General features: G+C 34.2%; 3 protein-coding genes across 3 annotated transcripts in view; 1 reads left to right on the forward strand and 2 right to left on the reverse strand.

Moving 5' to 3' along the window:
• The window catches only part of LOC105954506 (ATP-dependent Clp protease ATP-binding subunit CLPT2, chloroplastic), a 93,866-nt gene that overhangs the window by 28,525 nt on the left and 47,302 nt on the right, over positions 1-18,039 (reverse strand). The window lies entirely within an intron of this gene.
• Positions 5,265-10,023, forward strand: LOC105954511 (protein ULTRAPETALA 2). Its single transcript, XM_088818280.1, has 4 exons — positions 5,265-5,463; positions 8,393-8,587; positions 8,973-9,282; positions 9,626-10,023. The coding sequence occupies exons 1-4, from the start codon at positions 5,265-5,267 to the stop codon at positions 9,792-9,794; spliced, it is 873 nt and encodes a 290-aa protein (XP_088674406.1). The 3' UTR covers positions 9,795-10,023.
• LOC105954507 (synaptotagmin-2-like) lies at positions 15,577-17,191 on the reverse strand. Its single transcript, XM_088818281.1, has 4 exons — positions 17,119-17,191; positions 16,410-16,672; positions 16,054-16,185; positions 15,577-15,936 (listed from the first exon to the last, which is right to left on the reverse strand). Exons 1-4 carry the CDS (start codon positions 17,189-17,191, stop codon positions 15,805-15,807), a joined length of 600 nt encoding a protein of 199 aa, XP_088674407.1. The 3' UTR covers positions 15,577-15,804.

Below are 18,039 nucleotides of genomic sequence, written 5' to 3' on the forward strand. Positions count from 1 at the left end.
GCAAGTGATTTTCCTTGTTTTTTCAGAGTGTTAGCACATTCAGCCTGGATATGACCATAACCATGACACTCTTTACATCGAATTCCCTTCTTGACTTCTGGCTTATTTGTAGAGGTCCTGGGTTTTCTCTCAGAGTTTGTAGGATGTCCATTTCTCTTCATGAATTTTCCGAAGTTTTTTGCTATTAAGGACATGGATTTTGTGAGCTTGACTTCAAGTGCTGTCATAGGAGCAGTAGGCACCGATGTTGTGGTGTCCGATACAGTTTGCAGAGCAATTTTTCTCTCCTTGTCCATTCTACTGATGTTCAACTTGTTTCCAAAAGTTTGTAGATTTCCAATCAGATCTTCAAGTCGCAATGAGTCCACATCACTAGCTTCCTCTATGGCAGTGATCTTGTACGCGAGTCGGTATGGCATGGATCTGAGCACTTTTTGTACAAGTCTAACTTCAGGATAGGTTTCACCGAGGCCATGAGCTTTATTTGATATGTCACATAATTTGGAGTTAAATTCGCTCACGGTCTCATTTTCTTCCATTCGAAGATTTTCAAACCGGGTGGCAAGCATTTGAAGTTTGGATAGTCTGACTGAAGCAGTTCCCTCGTAAGCTGTTTGGAGTTTCTCCCATGCTTCTTTAGCACACTCACACGCCAAGATTATCTTGAATTGATTGATATCGATTCCATTGAATATAGCATTCAAGGCTTTGGAATTCATATTTGCTGCAATTTGTTCAGCTTTGCTCCAGTCTTTCTCATGCTTCTCGGTTTCAATTCCTTTATCATCTATGGCAACGGGTCGCTTCCATCCAGTCAACACTGTTCGTCATGCGTCTTCATCCATTGACTTTATGAACATCTTCGTCTTAGTTTTCCAATAAGAGTAGTTGGTTCCCGTGAGCAGTGGTGGACGAGTAGTGGAACCTCCTTCCATATGAGAACTCATAGTACCTATGAACAATAAATGGCAAATAAATCAAATTCCCAAAATCACACACTATGTATATCTAGTGTGAGGCTCTTGATGCCAATTGTTAATTTATATGCCTATAAATTCAGTAATTCTAGGTTGTAACAGTTTGTTTAGATGAAACAAGATTTTAGTTACAACTGTAATTCTTGTGTTGACACAGTTATACTCTACTAAAGTAAATAAACATAACACAAGAATTAATGTGGTTCAGACACAATTGTGCCCTACATCCACGTGGACCTGCAAACACGATTTCACTAGTTCAGATTTATAGTGTACATTAATAGGACTTAATAAAAACACTAAAGACTCCCTCTTTATGTAATATGTCGTTCTTGTACACAACTCGAACTCCGTATTTCTTCCAACAGCAGCTCCACACCGCGTGCCTAGAACTCCTTTCTGGCCTGAACTCCCTTCAGTGACGCGGTTGATCTCTCAAGAGATCTATACAGCAGATCTGTATAAGTTGACACATCCAACGATGGCACAGTTCTGTTCAGCAGAACGTTTCAGCGATTCTTCATAGCTATGGAGTGATTTTTCTCCCAATAAAAAGTTTCACAGTCTTTGTGAGGCGAGGAGCCTTATATAGGCCTCCAAAGACCTGTCTTCCAATGAAACCGAATAACTAGGAAACAGAATCCTAGTCAATATCTAGTTCTAATCTAGACAACTATAAAAGATTCCTAACAAGAGTAAAGTACAAGGAAATAAATCTAAGTCCTAAAGAATTACAAAGGTAGGACTCTAAATTTCCAAAATAAACATGGGAATAAATCTTTCGCCAATCTTTACTTCCCAAGTGAGGCGGATTTCTTTCTCGGTAGAAATCTGGCGCCAACAATATACATATCATTGATTAAGGAGCACGACTCGACAATAATTGTTTTATTAGAAGTTAAGAATTTTGAGGGAAAATAGACTAAAAATATTGACAAAGTTAAGGTAAATCAAAAGTTTACGAGGTTTGAGGCAGAGCCCTGGAGTTTTTTTGAAGATAGTCATAGAAATACTATTGAACAAGTAAATATTTGTAAATTTATTTAAATATAATAAAATAAAATTTTAGTATATTTCAACTTGCCGAAACCTTTTGAAGTTAAAGTTAGACAATGTAAATTATTAATAATGCACGAAAAAAAAAAGTTTAAAATCTTAAAATCGATAAAGAAAAAATTGATAGAAGAATTCAATGTCTAGCTAATTATAATTGTTCTAAGACATTTCATTCACATCAAATACAAGAATAAATGAAAATTTCCAACAAATACTTCAACTATGTGAAATTATATACTAATGATTATTCAAATTGTGGAATTATTTATATATTTGAAGTATCAGTGACTAGTATATATAAATAATACAAAATATTATTTGGGGTCCCTATTTATTTCAAAAAATTGGGGGCCCGAGGCGACCGTCTCTCTAGCCTATAGTCAGAACCGACCATGTAAACATGAAACTACGCAAACAAGATTGAATCGGTCAATCTAGGACTCGGAATACCAAACAATGGTTTAGTTTTCCTCAACGTAATCCCAAATTTCTCAGACATATCAAGTGTTTTCCCTTGTTCTATTTTCCAATCGAAAGAACGCAGAAGCGAAGCTAGAAAATAGAATAGCATTTTCTCCGCAAGGGGTATGCCGGCACAAATCCTTCTCCCGGATCCAAACGGGAGATAATGAAAATGGTTACCTCTATAATCGCATTTTCCAATACCGCCATCAAGAAATCTCTCTGGCTTGAATTCCTTTGGATTGTCCCAACTTGAAGGATCTCTTTGGATATCGTAACTTCTCCGCATATCGTATTTTTATGTTGAGCAATAACGGATTCAAAAATCATGTCCACCGATTTTATATAAGTCTCTGCTTGTTTCTTTACTCCTTGAATATCACGCGGGCCCCACAAGAAGTGGGAAAAAATCGGAAATATTCAGCTTTCCCATCAAATCAATAACCTTCGAGAGGACACCGCAAAACTCCGTTTCGAATAGTTCGCCTTCTTCTCCTGTAATTGCTCCACCCCACAACATATTCATTATGACGTGAAGTTCGGAATGCCAAGTGGCCGATTTGAATCGTCTTTCCTATGTCGTTGTGGACCTGTCTGATTGCCTTTCTAACCTGGTCTTTACGAAGATCATAGGATTCCTCGAGACATTTGTTGCTCATCATTTCTTGAACAAATATCTTTCTCATCGCCCTCCAATGTGAATTCCGCTCCGAAAACACAATGTCGTTTCCACCGTAAGACGCAATTAGTGCTGCAATTGGAGTATCCCTATGCGAGAAAACGCCGTCTTTTTCACGGACAACTTCTTTCACAAGAGATGGCGAGCTGATCACAACGCAGAGTTTGTTACCGAGATCGAGCTTAAAGATTGGACCGTATTTATGCCCCAAAAATGTGAACTCGTTTACTAAGTTTTTACTGTTTAGAAACGGCAAATATCCAAGGATCGGAAGTCCACGTGGCCCTGGTGGCAATGGAGGAGCTTTTTCTTGTAAGAATTTGATGTGCCGGAAAATGGACATTAACAAAATTGAGACCCAAAAAAACGCTAATATATATAACTCATCCATTGTTTTTTTGTTTTTTTTGTTTTGGGAGCTAAGCTAGTTTTGCAATTGGCTGAGAATTTAACATTAAGTTGGGTGACTTGTACAATTAATAGACTTATGAATCTTAAGAATCAAATCCAGATCTTGATTTAGTTACTCCGTTTATTGATACACAAAAAGCTAATTGATCTTATTCTAATTTTGGCATTGATTTGAGTGTTCGGATTGGGTTCCATCACTTGCTGTTAGCTAAGATTTGTGTGTATAACTAACTTCACCCCTACAACGTGGCTATTATTAAAAGAATTGGGTGCTCACCAAATCGCTTTTATAGATGTTACGCCGTGTGAGATATACTGATTCCGTTTTTTTTTTTTCATGTGTCGTTTACGTATAGTACGCATTAATTAAAAAAATATATATTAAATAATCATGAGTTTATGCAAATTTTTTTTTTTTTGGTTACATTGCCCTTTTGTGGATTTTCACAATCTATTTCTCTTTCATTGGAAAACAAAAAAAAAATGTTTTCAAACTCTGGAGTCTGGAGTGATACTTAATAGGAGAAAATAAAATAATATGGTTAAGCTAACACTTAAAAAAAGGACTTGTTTACATTTGTATCATGAACAAAATCAGTATACAGAGAAGCCTATCTTGTTTCTTGCCCAAAATGTCCCTCACAATATAATTTACATTAATTTCATCCATAAAGTATCAACTTAACAAATATTGCACATTGACCCCATAATTTAACAAATATACCACATTAATCATTATTTTCACAATTTTTTTATTTGTTTTTAGAAAATAATTTTTTTCTCTGATCTTTTTTACACCCACTAAGGCGATCTCCAGCGCTGATTTTTTCTTTTCTATTTTTTTTGAATTCTCTTATTTTCACGTCGTTGACCAGTCAACATAGTAAGATTATTGTAAACATAGACGATAATCTTATTGTCTTACACAGTAATATCAGTATGTTCACAGTAATATTAAATATTTTTAATTTTTTATTTAATTTTTTTTACAACCAACATTGTAATATTAGTGTGCTAAAAGTAGTATTACTGTTAGAGTCAGTAATATTAGTAATATTACAGTGTTAACAATAATTTTACTATCGTAAGACAATAATATTGCAGACTAAGACAACAATGTTAGTTTGTTAACAACAATATAATTGCTTGGGACAATAATATTGCAGGCCAAGACAGTAATAATAATGTGTTAACAACAATATTATTGTCTGAGATAGTAATATTGCAGACCAAACAATAATATTAGTGTGTTAACAACAATATTATTGTGTGAGAGAGCAATATTACAATCCAATACAGTAACATTACTGTGTTCAGAATAATATTATTGTGTTAAACGGCGATGACCAAATAAAAGTTTCACGAAAAAGAAATCAACGTTAGTGAGGGGCGGTCAACGGTGGCGACCGACTGGAAAAAATGTTTTCTAAAAAAAAGTAAAAAAAAAAGGGTCAATGTCAGTGAAATACAGTCAACAACAGCGACCGGCCGAAAAAGAATTTCAAATTCTTTTATTTATAAAAAAAATCAAGCTGGAGGCCGGCGGTGACAATCAAAATTGAGTTGAGAGTCAAAATTGATCAATTACTGAAATTGGAGCTAAATTAATGTTTAAATCATGAAATTTGGGTGAATTAGGGTTTCAGAGGCAACAATTTCCATTGATGATTTCCTTCGCAATGACCATCAACAAGAGTCACGGTCAAACGTTTTCCCACGTTGGTTTGTATCTACCCAGATCTGGATTCAACCACGGTCAGTTGTGCGTCGTACTCTCGAGAGTAAAGAGTAAATCCGGCATAAAGATCCTAATCAAGTTCGAATCCAGTGGATTGTCGACTTCTACAAGCAACGTGGTGTATAAAGAAGTATTTCAGCGTATATGAAAGTATAGATCATGCATGCCATATAAAGAAGTATTTCAGCTTATATGAAAGTATAGATCATGCATGCCATCGACTATTTATCTTATTATAACTATATTTTATCTAATATGTGTATGTCCTTTTTCTGTTTAAGTATATTTACATGTGATTTTTTTTATTTCTGGCATATTCATTGCAGACACTTTTGGTAAGTACTATGATGTAAATATTGTTTAATTATACATGATCAGTGGCGGATCTTTGTAATTTAGCTATTTCGTAGTTAATGTTTTTTTTTAATATTAGTCTTGCCGCGCCAATTGTTTTGTAAATATGTTTCTTAACCCTTCAATATTTTTTTTTGTCACCATAATTTTATATAAATTACACACACACACACACACACACACACATATATATATATATATATATATATATATATATATATATATATATATATATATATATATGAATATTATATTTAATATAATAATATAACATAAAATGGTGAAAACTAGTACTATTTTTAATAAAAAATTATAATTATGTATTTAATTTTTATTCTTTTATTAATATCTCTAAAAAATAAAATGGAACTGTGTTTTGAACTACTTAAATAATTAAATGCAATACATTATTAGAATGATTTGGATTAATTAGTTTTTTTTTGGATGCTTGAAATATGACAAGATTATAATATGTACTATTTGAATTAAAATTTAACAATATAAACTTATTTTTGGAGTGTTTTGTGAACTTAAAATTTCGAAATTCTGGAAGACATGTCGAATGGATTATTTTATGCATTAAGGTTTATCAAAAAAAAATATATATATTGCTTTGCGGCCGATTTTTTTGTTTATCCAACATCTTAACTTAATTATATTTGTTTTATATTTATTTTGAAATATTTTTCTTTACGACCCTAATTATTGAATAGAAGTTTTGTTCTCGAAGGTGACCACAGTGCATCATCGCATGGGTGAGATACTAGTCTTATCAAATTAATATTACGATAGATTGATGATGGGTGATGCAATAGGAGTTGGTTATTTTCGTAATTACCTGAAGTTGCTTTGTTTCACTTAATTATGTGAACTATACTTTTTGTCACTTACGAGGATATCTAAAAAAAGTTATGCATTAAATTATTTATACCGTTAAAATCTATTATGGGAAAAAATAATTAATTTTGTTTTAAATTTTTCATGATTGTGTATTTATTGAGAATCTTGAAAAAGAAAATAAAATTAAGGGGTAGTGGCAAATATGCCCATGATAAGGGCACTTAATTGAAAGAGGGACATCCAATTTTTTTGTCTTTCAAATAAATACAACCCATTCAAACTTATTTGCAAGTAAGGAAAATCATTTTATACATCCCAAAATTACCCCCAATTTCATGATTTACACCCCAATTTAGCCCAATTTCATCAATTAACCAATTTTAACCCTAATTTTAATTTTGACCCGCCACCACCGGAGACCGCCGGCCACCGCCGTTGACCGGTGTTGACCGCAGGAGACCGCCGGTCTCCGGCGTTGACTTTTTTTTTTCTTTTTTTTGAAAAACTTTTTTTTTTCCTGAAATTTTTTTTCCGGCCAGTCAACTGCCGTTGACCGCCGGGTCTCCGGCGTTGACTTTTTTTTTTTAATTTTGTTTTTTCTTAAAAAAATATTTTAATTAATATTACTGTCTTGGCTGCTAAATTACTGTCTCCAGCAGTTATTTAACTGTCGGAGACAGTGATTTAACTGTTAAATGACTTTTTTTTTTCTTCAAAAATATTTTAATTAGTATTACTGTATTCGTTGCTAAATTACTGTCTCCAGCAGTTATTTAACTGTTGGAGACAGTAATTTAACCGTTAATTGACTTTTTTATTCTTGAAAAAAATATTTTAAATTAATATTACTGTATTCGTTGCTAAATTACTGTCTCCAGCAGTTATTTAACTGTCGGAGACAGTAATTTAACTGTTAATTGACTTTTTATTTTTTTTTCTTAAAAAAAATATTTTAATTAATATTACTGTCTTGGAGGCTAAATTACTGTCTCCAACAGTAATTTAACTGTCTTAAGACAATAATATTAATAATATTACTGTTCGAGAAAATAATATTCATAATATTACTATCTCAAACAGTAATATTACTGTCTGAAACAGTAATTTAGTAGCCAAAACAGTAATATTAATTAAAATACTTTTTTTTCTAAGAAAAAAAAAAAAAAAAAAAAAAAGTCAACGCGGAGACCGGCAGGCAACGGTGGTTGACTGGCCGGAAAAAAAATTTTAGGAAAAAAAACAAAAAAAAGTCAACGCCGGAATCTGGCCGGCAAAAAAACATTTCAGAAAAAAAATTATTTTCTGAAAAAAAAAAGTTTTGGGAGTTAATGTGATATATTTGTTTAAATCCGGGGTCAATGTGTAATATTAAGGAAGTTAGAGCATATTAAGGGTATATTAGACTACAGATATGGGTATGGGTTTAATTGAAAGACTGTTTTTTTTATGAGCCAAAATGCATTTAAGTCCCATGTGATGGGCCTTTTGCCATTCGCCCTAAAATTAATTGCATTCTTTACTACTATAAATATAAACACGGTGGTGAAATCATAAAATCACTGCAAGACTTAAAAGGACTCAAATAAATTTATTTTCAGAAATTCAAGGTATGTTTTTGTTTTCCTTCTTTGAATTTTCTTATATACGAAATCACTTTTTACATCACTAAACATACATCTTTGAGTTGTTTTGCATGTGTGCAAAATTTGTTAGATTCGTCATAAACATAAATATACGTTTGACTATATATATACCTGATGTTTATTCATTTTTTTAATTCATAAAATCAATAAATTTGATGTTGATAAACACATATAAGGAATTACTTGGCGCATAGAGAATTGTGATTCTAATATTTTCTTGATATAATTCTAGATTTTAAGGAATCAAAGATGTTTACTGAAGAAGAATTAATCCAATTTCATGGAGTCATCCAAAACACACAAGAATTCTTAGAGATCGATTGCGGCTGCACAAACCCTAGATATGGCGACACACCTGGAAAACTCAGAGTTTATATTGAAGGAAAAATCGAGATTGACTGCACTTGCACGCACGATTGTCCTAAAGGTATACATGCACATGAATTCAATATCCCCTTCTACAATAGTAGTTTATCGATGTATAAAATAATATATTTATGTCAACTAATAAAATTCATGATATAATTACGTTTCTTTTACTTAGCATGCATCGTGCTATTAATTTTGTGACTTCTGTTAAAGAATATTATATTATAGAACTCTTGTAATATTAGGATTCTATTATAATTCAGTTACCTAGATTAGTTAGGATTTAGTTACCTAGTGAAACTCTATTACCTCATATTATTTTTCTATATAACAGAACGGGAGTTTCTATTATATTACGTATTATTATTTCTCTGTTTCTCCAATTCTATTCTTCCTATAACTTCATTGAGTTAATATGTGTTTTAATTAATTATATGTTGCAGTTAATATATCTCCAATTGAATTTGCGAGACATGCTGGGAGAACTAATGCACATAACAATTGGACGAGCCAGATTTGGGTGTTTAGTCACGATGGGCATAAAATTGCTTTATGGAGGACTTGTCTGTTGAAGTACCATACGCATACTTTCCAAAGACCTTTGCGCCAAGTAATTCATCGAGACGAGTTTCTACGCTGTTCTCAATGTAATAAAGAACGTAGATTTATTCTTCGAAATAAAGAGGCTATCAAGATCTACCATCAAGCTCTTGCTAACAATAACTGGAGATGTTCAGACGTGCCAAACCACTCGTAAGCATTAACTTACAAAGATGAAAATTACACATTAATTTATTTATAAATATACACATGCCGCGAATTGCTAATCATGGTCTTAGAACTGTTTGAATCTTAATTTAAACAAAAGAATGTAGCCTATTGGTAAGCACCTTGCATATAGGACCTATTTCATCATGGGTTTGCGAGCCACTCGGTCTAAAATTGGGGAATCAGTAACTATCCGACCTTAAGTAAGAAAAAAGATCTTAATCGTCATTCAATCAGTAACAATTAATTGCACGTGCGTAACTTCATTGAGAATTAGTTTGCATGCATGCATTGGTCATTTGTTATTGTTTTGTTTTCAATTTTCTAGGGTAACTTGCGATGATGCTGAGGAGCGAGGAAGTCGAAAAGTATGTAGAGGTTGTCCAAGAGATTCAAAATGTGGGGGTTGCGAGAAATGTGTTTGTTTCGGATGTGATTGGTGTCGGTTTGACGATTGCAATTGTCAAACATGTGTAGAATTTATAATCAACATGTAAAATTTATTCTTTGTTATTTCACTCATATTGAAATACATAGATAAATAAAATAAATAGATTCAATTCGTAAACATTGTAAGCCTCTTTACTTCAAAGACAAAATTTACGCTCTTTATTACATTGAGAACAACGTAGAAACTCATTTTGATAATTTGCTTGGCACAAAGGTGTTTCGAAAGTATGCATATGATTCCTTACGGCCTACATAAATTAATATAAAGAAAATAGAATCACAATCCTCTAAGGATCTGATTGGTTCTTTGAAAACAATAGGTAAAAAGATGGAAACGTGGAGTAAATTGACTTTCCTGTTTGGTTACACGGTAAAACATTGGGTAAAGTGATTTCATGGAAAAAGTGGCAAAAGAAATACACTAAAAGAGGAAAAATACTTTTTCCTCAAAAAAAGTGATGAAAATGTTGAATAAAATCTCAGATCCCCTCTTCTCTGCCTTTCTCGTCCCTTCACTATCTTCATCATCAAATCTGTTCTTCTATGATTCCTCTCCACCCACCAGTGCCGCCACCACCACCACCGCCACCGGCCGCTGCCGCTCACTCCTCATCTGCACACATAATTTCTCCACTCAGCCCGTACAACCACCGCCGCCGGCGACTCTTCTTTTTCCTCCGCCTGCAAAATTTATCTGCTCCACCCACCACCACCACCACCACCACCTCGCAACCCACTCTTTCTTCTCCTCCGCACGGATAATTTCTCCGTTACACCCACCACCACCACCACCCCCACCACCGCCGGCGACTCGTTCTTGTCCTCTGCACCACCCACCATCACATCACCTCCGCCTGCGGCGAATCATGTCTTCCGCTCCACCCACCACCATCGCGCCGCCCATTCTTTCTTCTCCTCCGCACCGATAATTTCTCTGCTCCACCCACCACCACCACCGGCTCCACCCACCGCCACTGCCGGCACTCTTATATGAGTTTCACTGAATCAATGTGATTCGGTTATTTTAATTTTTATATTATATATTATTATATATAATATATATAATAATTTCTCGCTCCGCCCACCACCACCATTGCGCCGCCGCCAACTCTTTCTTGTCATCCGCCAGATGATTTCTCCACTTCCACCTATAAATTGCCCATCGTGTGTGTGAAGTGGGAAATTGAGATTCATTTATTTTAATTTTATATTTCCTTATTTTTGCTTTAAAATTATTATTATTATTATTATTATTATTATTATTATTATTATTATTATTATTATTATTATTATTATTATTATTATTATTATTATTGTGGTCTTTAATTTAATTTTTATGTTTATTTTTATTGTTAGGTGGGTGGTGGGGTGGGGAGGTGGGGGGGGGGTGAGGGGGTCTGGGGTTAGGGAGTAATTTAAAATAATTTTGAGATTTAATTTAGTTTTTAGTAATAATATCATTTTACTAGGCATTTTTTTCTATTATTTTTCCTTAACAACCAAACAAAACTAAAGAAGATTATTTTCCTCAAATTATTTTCATCACCATTTTTCTTAGGAACCAAACACAATTGGGATTTCAAAAGTCCTTGATTTCCTTTTCCTTTGCATTTTCATTTTCCTTATATTGAAATTCATGAACCAATCAGAGCCTAAATTTTAATTTATGTGTGTTTATCTAGCTAAAACAATCTTGAGAATGTATATGCTAATAAGTAATATTAATTAAATATTAAATTTTTATTTATAAAAGAAAGATACGTAACCATAAGCAGTCCTAGTGACATTTTTTGTAATTATATATATTGTTTTATCGGATAATTTTCTAATTATGAAAAGTACAAAATTCAAATCAAAACGTATAAAATCCTTTCAATATCTCCTATTTTTCAGTCATACATCTCTAATTAAAATTACATCTTTCTTTTCTCTTTTGTTATATGTCTTTTCCTCTTTTCAAAGAACACAACTATATTTTCTGTTATTTCGCGGTGTTTCGGTCAATTATGGATGTAATTGTTATTGTCATATATTTAAATAAATATTTTTTAACTTTTGAAATATTATACCCTGAGAAATGTTATAGTTAATATATTAATTAATTAAACAAAAAAATTGACACACACACACACGTATATATATTATACATATATTACATATTAATTAATAGGGATTATTTTGTAGAACCCCTCATTTCCAAATTATATAGAACTAACTACCAAGTGGATTACACTCTAGGTGAAACCCCCCGCATTTCAAAAATATTTTGACATATCCCCCTGGGCTACCCTGAAGTACCTATAATACCCTTCTAAAATCAGTTTTAACCCTAGCCACTCACGGTTTCTCTCTTCTTCTCCCAGATTCAAAATCCCGCCTCTACAAACCTCTCACCGGCGAAATTGCTTCCCGGAGCCATAACTCTCTCTCCGGTGGTCAGAATTCGATGGTTTAACTACCGTTGGATTCCTCTCGTCGAGCTCTTTCTTTTGGTGGTGATTTCATTCAGTTTCGAGCGCGGATCTGTTTCTACAATTTTTTTTCATTCGAAGACGGTGGTCTTGTCGGAGCTTTATTTTGTGTTCCACCCGTCGAAATTTGACGGGTCATCCACCGTTGGATTCCTCTCGTCGGGATCTATATTTTGATGGTAATTTCGTTTATTTTTATCTTTTCAGATTTATTTCTATATTTTTTTGCATTTCCCAGCAATAACCTCTCTCTCTATCTCTCGATCTCTTAATAATGTTTGGTGATTTTTGAGTGTTTTGATGTTTTTATTCAAATTTGTTGATTTGCACTAAAGTAATTTTTTTTTGTTTTGATTTTGCAATTGCAGCTTAAGGAAGGCCATTGATTCTTTCCTTGAAGGTGTCAAATTTTTGTTTTTTTAAGTTACATCAGATCTGTTTAACAGACTGTATACATTACTATACATTACTATAGTAACATGTAGTTACATGTAGTTATATATGCGTATATTTATGTATTTTCGTTTTGTATTTTATTGGTTCTGATGTGATTTATAATAAAAATATTTAAATTTGTAAATTTTTGTTGGGGTTTTATGAATTTATTTTTTACAAGTCAGTATTCGTGTGTGTATACAATTGATCGACTAAAAATATGGGGAAAAAACGAACATAACTATGAATTACTATAGGTAGTTACATGTAGTTATTTTCAGTACTGTAAACATATTGTTTTGAAAATTAAAAAAAAATAAAAAATTAAAAAATTAAAAATAAAAAAAAAAATAATTTTTTTTATTTTAAAAAAAAATTAAATATATATATATATATATATATATATATATATATATATATATATATATATATATATATATATATATATATATATATATATATATTTAACAAACCGATTTATAAAAAAAAAAAAAAAAAAAAAAAAAGAAAATAATAATAAATAAATCAGCGAAAATGATAAATGCAGGACCATAAATGCTGAATGCAGTTTGGCCGAAAATTGCACATAAGGGTAGTATAGTACTTTCGCGTCCCCAGGGGGTATGTCAAAGGATGATTTGGGCTTGGGTTTATCCCTAGTTTATTTGGTGGTTATGGGGTATGTAAAATAACCCCTAATTAATACTATATAAGAGCCGTGCTCCTGACTGGGTTTTTGTTGTTTTTGAATCGTTTGAGGACTGGAAATATGGGAGAATAAACCAAACAATTTTTTACTATATGGTTGTTTAATGTACACCTAAATTGTACCAGTACAGGGTGCTACAAAATGCGATAGTTAAAATAAATATTGCATATCTTCTTTGCATCTGAAATTTTCTTAAATAAATTTGTGCCTCTAAGTTGTCGTCTACCTGTGACTAGTTGAATCCCCTTTTTTGGGTGTTACAAATCCGTGCCTCTAAGTTTTCCGTCACGTCGTCTGCGCTCATCCATTCATCTCTCTCTTACATTTACAATTTTACAGACGTACAATTAAATTCATTGGGCACCCACACCGCGCCTTGTGCGGTGCATCACCACTAGTGCATATAGATAGAGAAAGAGAGAGAGAAAGAGTGATGTGAAGAATATAAACAGGTATCCTCTTTTCTTTTTCTTATTTTTATTTATTTAATTTTTGTATTTTGTTTGCTTTTAATTATTTTGTAACGATATGTCTAATTCGGCCAACTCAATAGGCTTATAATTTCTTTATCTACTGGGTCACAAGCTCAATATTGAAAACCACTACTACCGAGGCCCAATTACCTTTAAATAAGGTTTTGGCCCCATAATCTCAGCTAATTAAACTTCAACCCAATCAATGAGGTATAAATAAATGTTTGAACTCATTCCTCAAGGTACGTCTTATTATCTAAGCAATACTACCAACTGTATTCTCTGGACTATTTCCGTTATCCGCACGTCTGACTTGAGCGTCGGAGGGGTTTCTGCCAGATCAACCCCCGGCCTAGTTCACGTGATCTATGATCGCAGATATCTCAAGGTCATCAAGCTCGTGAGTCAGTGATCCACTCTACTCTTCCAGCTCATCCTACTTCAACTATCTAAGGTGATTTATTTCTAGTATCATCATTTTGGCGCCGTCTGTAGGAAGGCATACATAATCACGTAGCGCGCATGATGTCCTTGAGACATTTGCTCAAGGGATGTGACACTGCTAACAACCTCCAACCTCGTGAAGGCTCTGGCTTGCCACTTCCCCCTCCTCGTGCTTGGGATCCACCACGAGACCCTCTTCGTGATGTTCCACTAGGTCCTCAATAGGATCAACTTCTACTTGCTCCTCGAACGGTTCAGATAACCAAAGAGGACGACCTTCAGCGTATGATCACGGAAGCTTCAACAGGATCAACTTGTACTTGCTCCTCGAACGGTTCAGATAACCCAAGAAGACCTTCCGCGTATGATCACGGAAGATTCAACTCGTGCTACCACTGGAACAGTGGCACCATACATCGCCAAGGGTTCGTGATCGCCTCATCCTAAGTTGGGGGGCTATCCCACCCGAAGGTTGGACATCTCATCCCAATGGTTTGTGATTGTCTCATCCAAGATTGGGGGCTATCCCACCCTAAGGTTCGGCATCTCATCCCAATGTTGGACATCACCCTTAGATTTCAACCCAAAGGGGGTTCACATCCCATTTCAAGCGCCAATATGGTCACCCTACTCAAAAAATAGAACAACCATCTCCCAAGGGGTGGACATCAACCACCTCAAAAAAATAAAAAAGAAAAAAAAATATTTTGAGAGGAAGAGCGCATGCACAGCAAGGGCGCGTGATTGCCACACACCAATTAAATTGACAGAAGAGCGCGTGCGTGGCCAAAAAAAAATTGAGGAAGAGCGCGTGCACAGCAGGCGCGCGTGACTGCCACTCGCCAATTGAGCAGAGCGCGCGACCAGCAAATTTTTTTTTTTATTGAGAAGCGCGTGCTCACACGCGCTTGGGGACCTTTCAGCAGCCCCGGCACGCGCGCCTTCCCATGCATGCGCGCGCGCCTTCCCAATCCTGCCTCGGAGCGCGCGCTTACCTCAGATCGCGCACAACTTTTACTACTATTCACCAAATTGCGCGTAGATTTTGACGCGCTTAACCAAATCGCGCGAGAATTTCAACGCGTTCCACCAAATTGCGCGAGCTCTCCAGCGCGCCTCACCAAATCCGCAAACCCCCGAAAACCCGAAACCCGAAAACCCGAAGACCGAAAACCCGAAACCCGGAACCCGAAATTCGAAACTCAAAAACCGAAACCCGAAACCCGAAATCCCGATTCGCGTTGGTGATTGTCCAAGAATTTGAAATGAATGAATTTGAGATACTCACGTTATAAATATGTTAAATTTCAAATTCACAACGACGAATTAAAATTAAAATTTGAAAATAACTTGAAACAAATCGGATGAATGATTCCTCCTAAAAAAATAAAAGTTCAAACTAATTACGATCGTATCCAAACACTTGCAAAAATAAGTAACGAAAAACTACAGAAAATCATTCCTAAAATCAAACAATTCATTGCTGCATATGTTGTTTATTATTCACAAATGTCCGAAATGCCCCTCAAGACAAAGTCATCCACTGCATCTCGATCTGAATCCGTCCATTCTTGGAGTCGATAAGATGGTACCTCTCGTTTATCCTCTTGTTGCTCACAACATCCGACAGGTATATATCCACATACCCCAAAGATTCCTACGACCGCAAAAATAAACAAATAAAAAATCGAAATATGGTTATAATTATTTTTTTATTTTAATTTTATTATATCAACAATAAACTTTTTTCATAGAAATATGAATGTAAGTGTACCTTGGGGTACAATAAACCCATTCTTTTCGAAGTACTCGTAACTTCGATATGAACCCTTTCATTGGTCGGAGGCTCATCCAACATGAACTGAAACTCCTCATCCCATCTCGGATCTCTATTTTTCTTCACAACCTACAAAATTGTGACAAATTTACGTCTTAAATCATATTTATATATATAGTTTCTCCCGGTCATGACTCGGTGAAAAAATGTTAAATTACTAACACAATAATTTAATAATTCGTTAAATTAATAGAATTTCTCTGGTCCTAACTGTATTAATTTATAGAGGTTTAAATATATATATATATATATATATATATATATATATATATATATATATATATATATTTTACCCTAGTTTTGTGTTCCTCGCCACGAAAGAGTATACGAGCAGAAGGATTGGTATGGTTCTTGCCCTCCAAATCCTGAGCTTCGAGGACAAAAATGAGGAGCAAGCCACCGCCAGCTGGCGTTCCTTCCGGAGCCTTGTGGACCCCATCGACATTGGTGGGATCCTCGTCCTCCTTAAAGGTTTTGTAGTTGACCAAAACTACGAGCTGTCCTCTCGATTTCTCATTCTGAACATCGTCCGGATTCAGATTCTTATTCTGGTATGCTTTGATATATATGATATGCTTTGATTTCTTATTCTGGTTTGATTTGGTAGGGATAAATAATTAATTAATTTAGAACATTTTTTATTTTTCTAACTTAATAATAATAATAGTTATCGGATGACTAATAACTTTGTGACAGGCACCGACCATAATTAAATATCGTGTAGGCATGATCGAAGCATCTTCTTAAAAAAATATTGAGCTAATTAATACAAGTTGATGGAATTATTTTGAGCTAAAAAAATATTGACCTAACTACAGAAATTATTTTCTTTTTCAATACCTTTAAATGGTGTGCTTACTCCGATGTATTTCTCACCTTCATTTATTTCAGTCGATTCAGCAAAATAAAAAAAATAAAAAAATAAAAATCTTTGTTTTGGATTGGAAATACATGAATGAACTCGCAGTCAATCGTATAGGTGCATGCACAGGGTAAACATACACTCTCGTATAATAACTTGCAAATCATACGGTAGACGAGCAGCACCAGATAACGTAGAGAGGAAAATTTCCATTGTCAAGATTTAGTCAGAAAAAAAAAACTCGAATACAAGTTTAAAGAAAAGTTAAGTATTCACTATTCATCCCTTGTAAGTTGAAACCTCAAAGTTGTATGGAGGGTTGTGTGTGTAAACTAATTGTTAACTCAATAATATTATTCATCCACATAAATTAAGGGTAATAAAAAATACTTGTACCAATTTTGTCAAATTCTATAAATGGACTACATTGAATAACGTATGTAATGGGCAAAGAAAATATATATTTATATTCTTTCGGTGGTCTAAGATTTTTTTATTTTTTATTTTCTTGGTATTTATATAGTGTTATTGTCTTATTGATTTCAAAACAATATTAATTCATTCATCAACATAATATATTGTATGGTCACCCTTTAGGTAAATCAAATCACAAAAAAACCTAGCTCCTCATGTTTAGGTAAATACATCCACGCATCTCAAATATGAATTTTCTTACACGTCCATCCTTATGGTGTTAAATTCACAAAATCTTATAGATTCCGTTAATTTTGTTGCTCATCATTTCTTGAACAAATATCTTTCTCATCGCTCTCCAATGTTAATTCGGCTCCGAAAACACAACGTCGTTTCCACCGTAAGACGCAATTAGTGCTGGAATTGGAGTGTCCCTATGCGACAAAATGCCGTCTTTTTCACGGACCACCTCTTTCACAAGAGATGGCGAACTGATCACAATGCATAGTTTGTTACCGAGATCGAGCTTAAAGATTGGACCATATTTATGCCCAAAAAATGTGAACTTGTTTGCTAAGTTTTTATCGATTAGAAACGGCAAATATCCGAGGATTGGAAGTCCACGTGGCCCTGGTGCAATGGAGGAG

Source organism: Erythranthe guttata, chromosome 5, assembly GCF_056151865.1.
Source record: "Erythranthe guttata isolate IM_541 chromosome 5, IM_541, whole genome shotgun sequence".
Lineage (NCBI taxonomy): Eukaryota > Viridiplantae > Streptophyta > Magnoliopsida > Lamiales > Phrymaceae > Erythranthe > Erythranthe guttata.

Excerpts from the sequence above, each read along its gene's own strand:
- LOC105954511 (XM_088818280.1), top strand. The coding sequence starts at position 5,265 with ATGACCATCAACAAGAGTCACGGTCAAACGTTTTCCCACGTTGGTTTG. Across the intron at positions 5,464-8,392 it reads GTATAAAGAAGTATTTCAGC|ATTTTAAGGAATCAAAGATG; the intron begins GTATATGAAAGT and ends ATATAATTCTAG. Across the intron at positions 9,283-9,625 it reads TCAGACGTGCCAAACCACTC|GGTAACTTGCGATGATGCTG; the intron begins GTAAGCATTAAC and ends TCAATTTTCTAG.
- LOC105954507 (XM_088818281.1), bottom strand. The coding sequence starts at position 17,191 with ATGGAAATTTTCCTCTCTACGTTATCTGGTGCTGCTCGTCTACCGTAT. Across the intron at positions 16,673-17,118 it reads GCAAGTTATTATACGAGAGT|CATACCAGAATAAGAATCTG; the intron begins GTATGTTTACCC and ends TATATATCAAAG. Across the intron at positions 15,937-16,053 it reads TGGGTTTATTGTACCCCAAG|GAATCTTTGGGGTATGTGGA; the intron begins GTACACTTACAT and ends TTGCGGTCGTAG.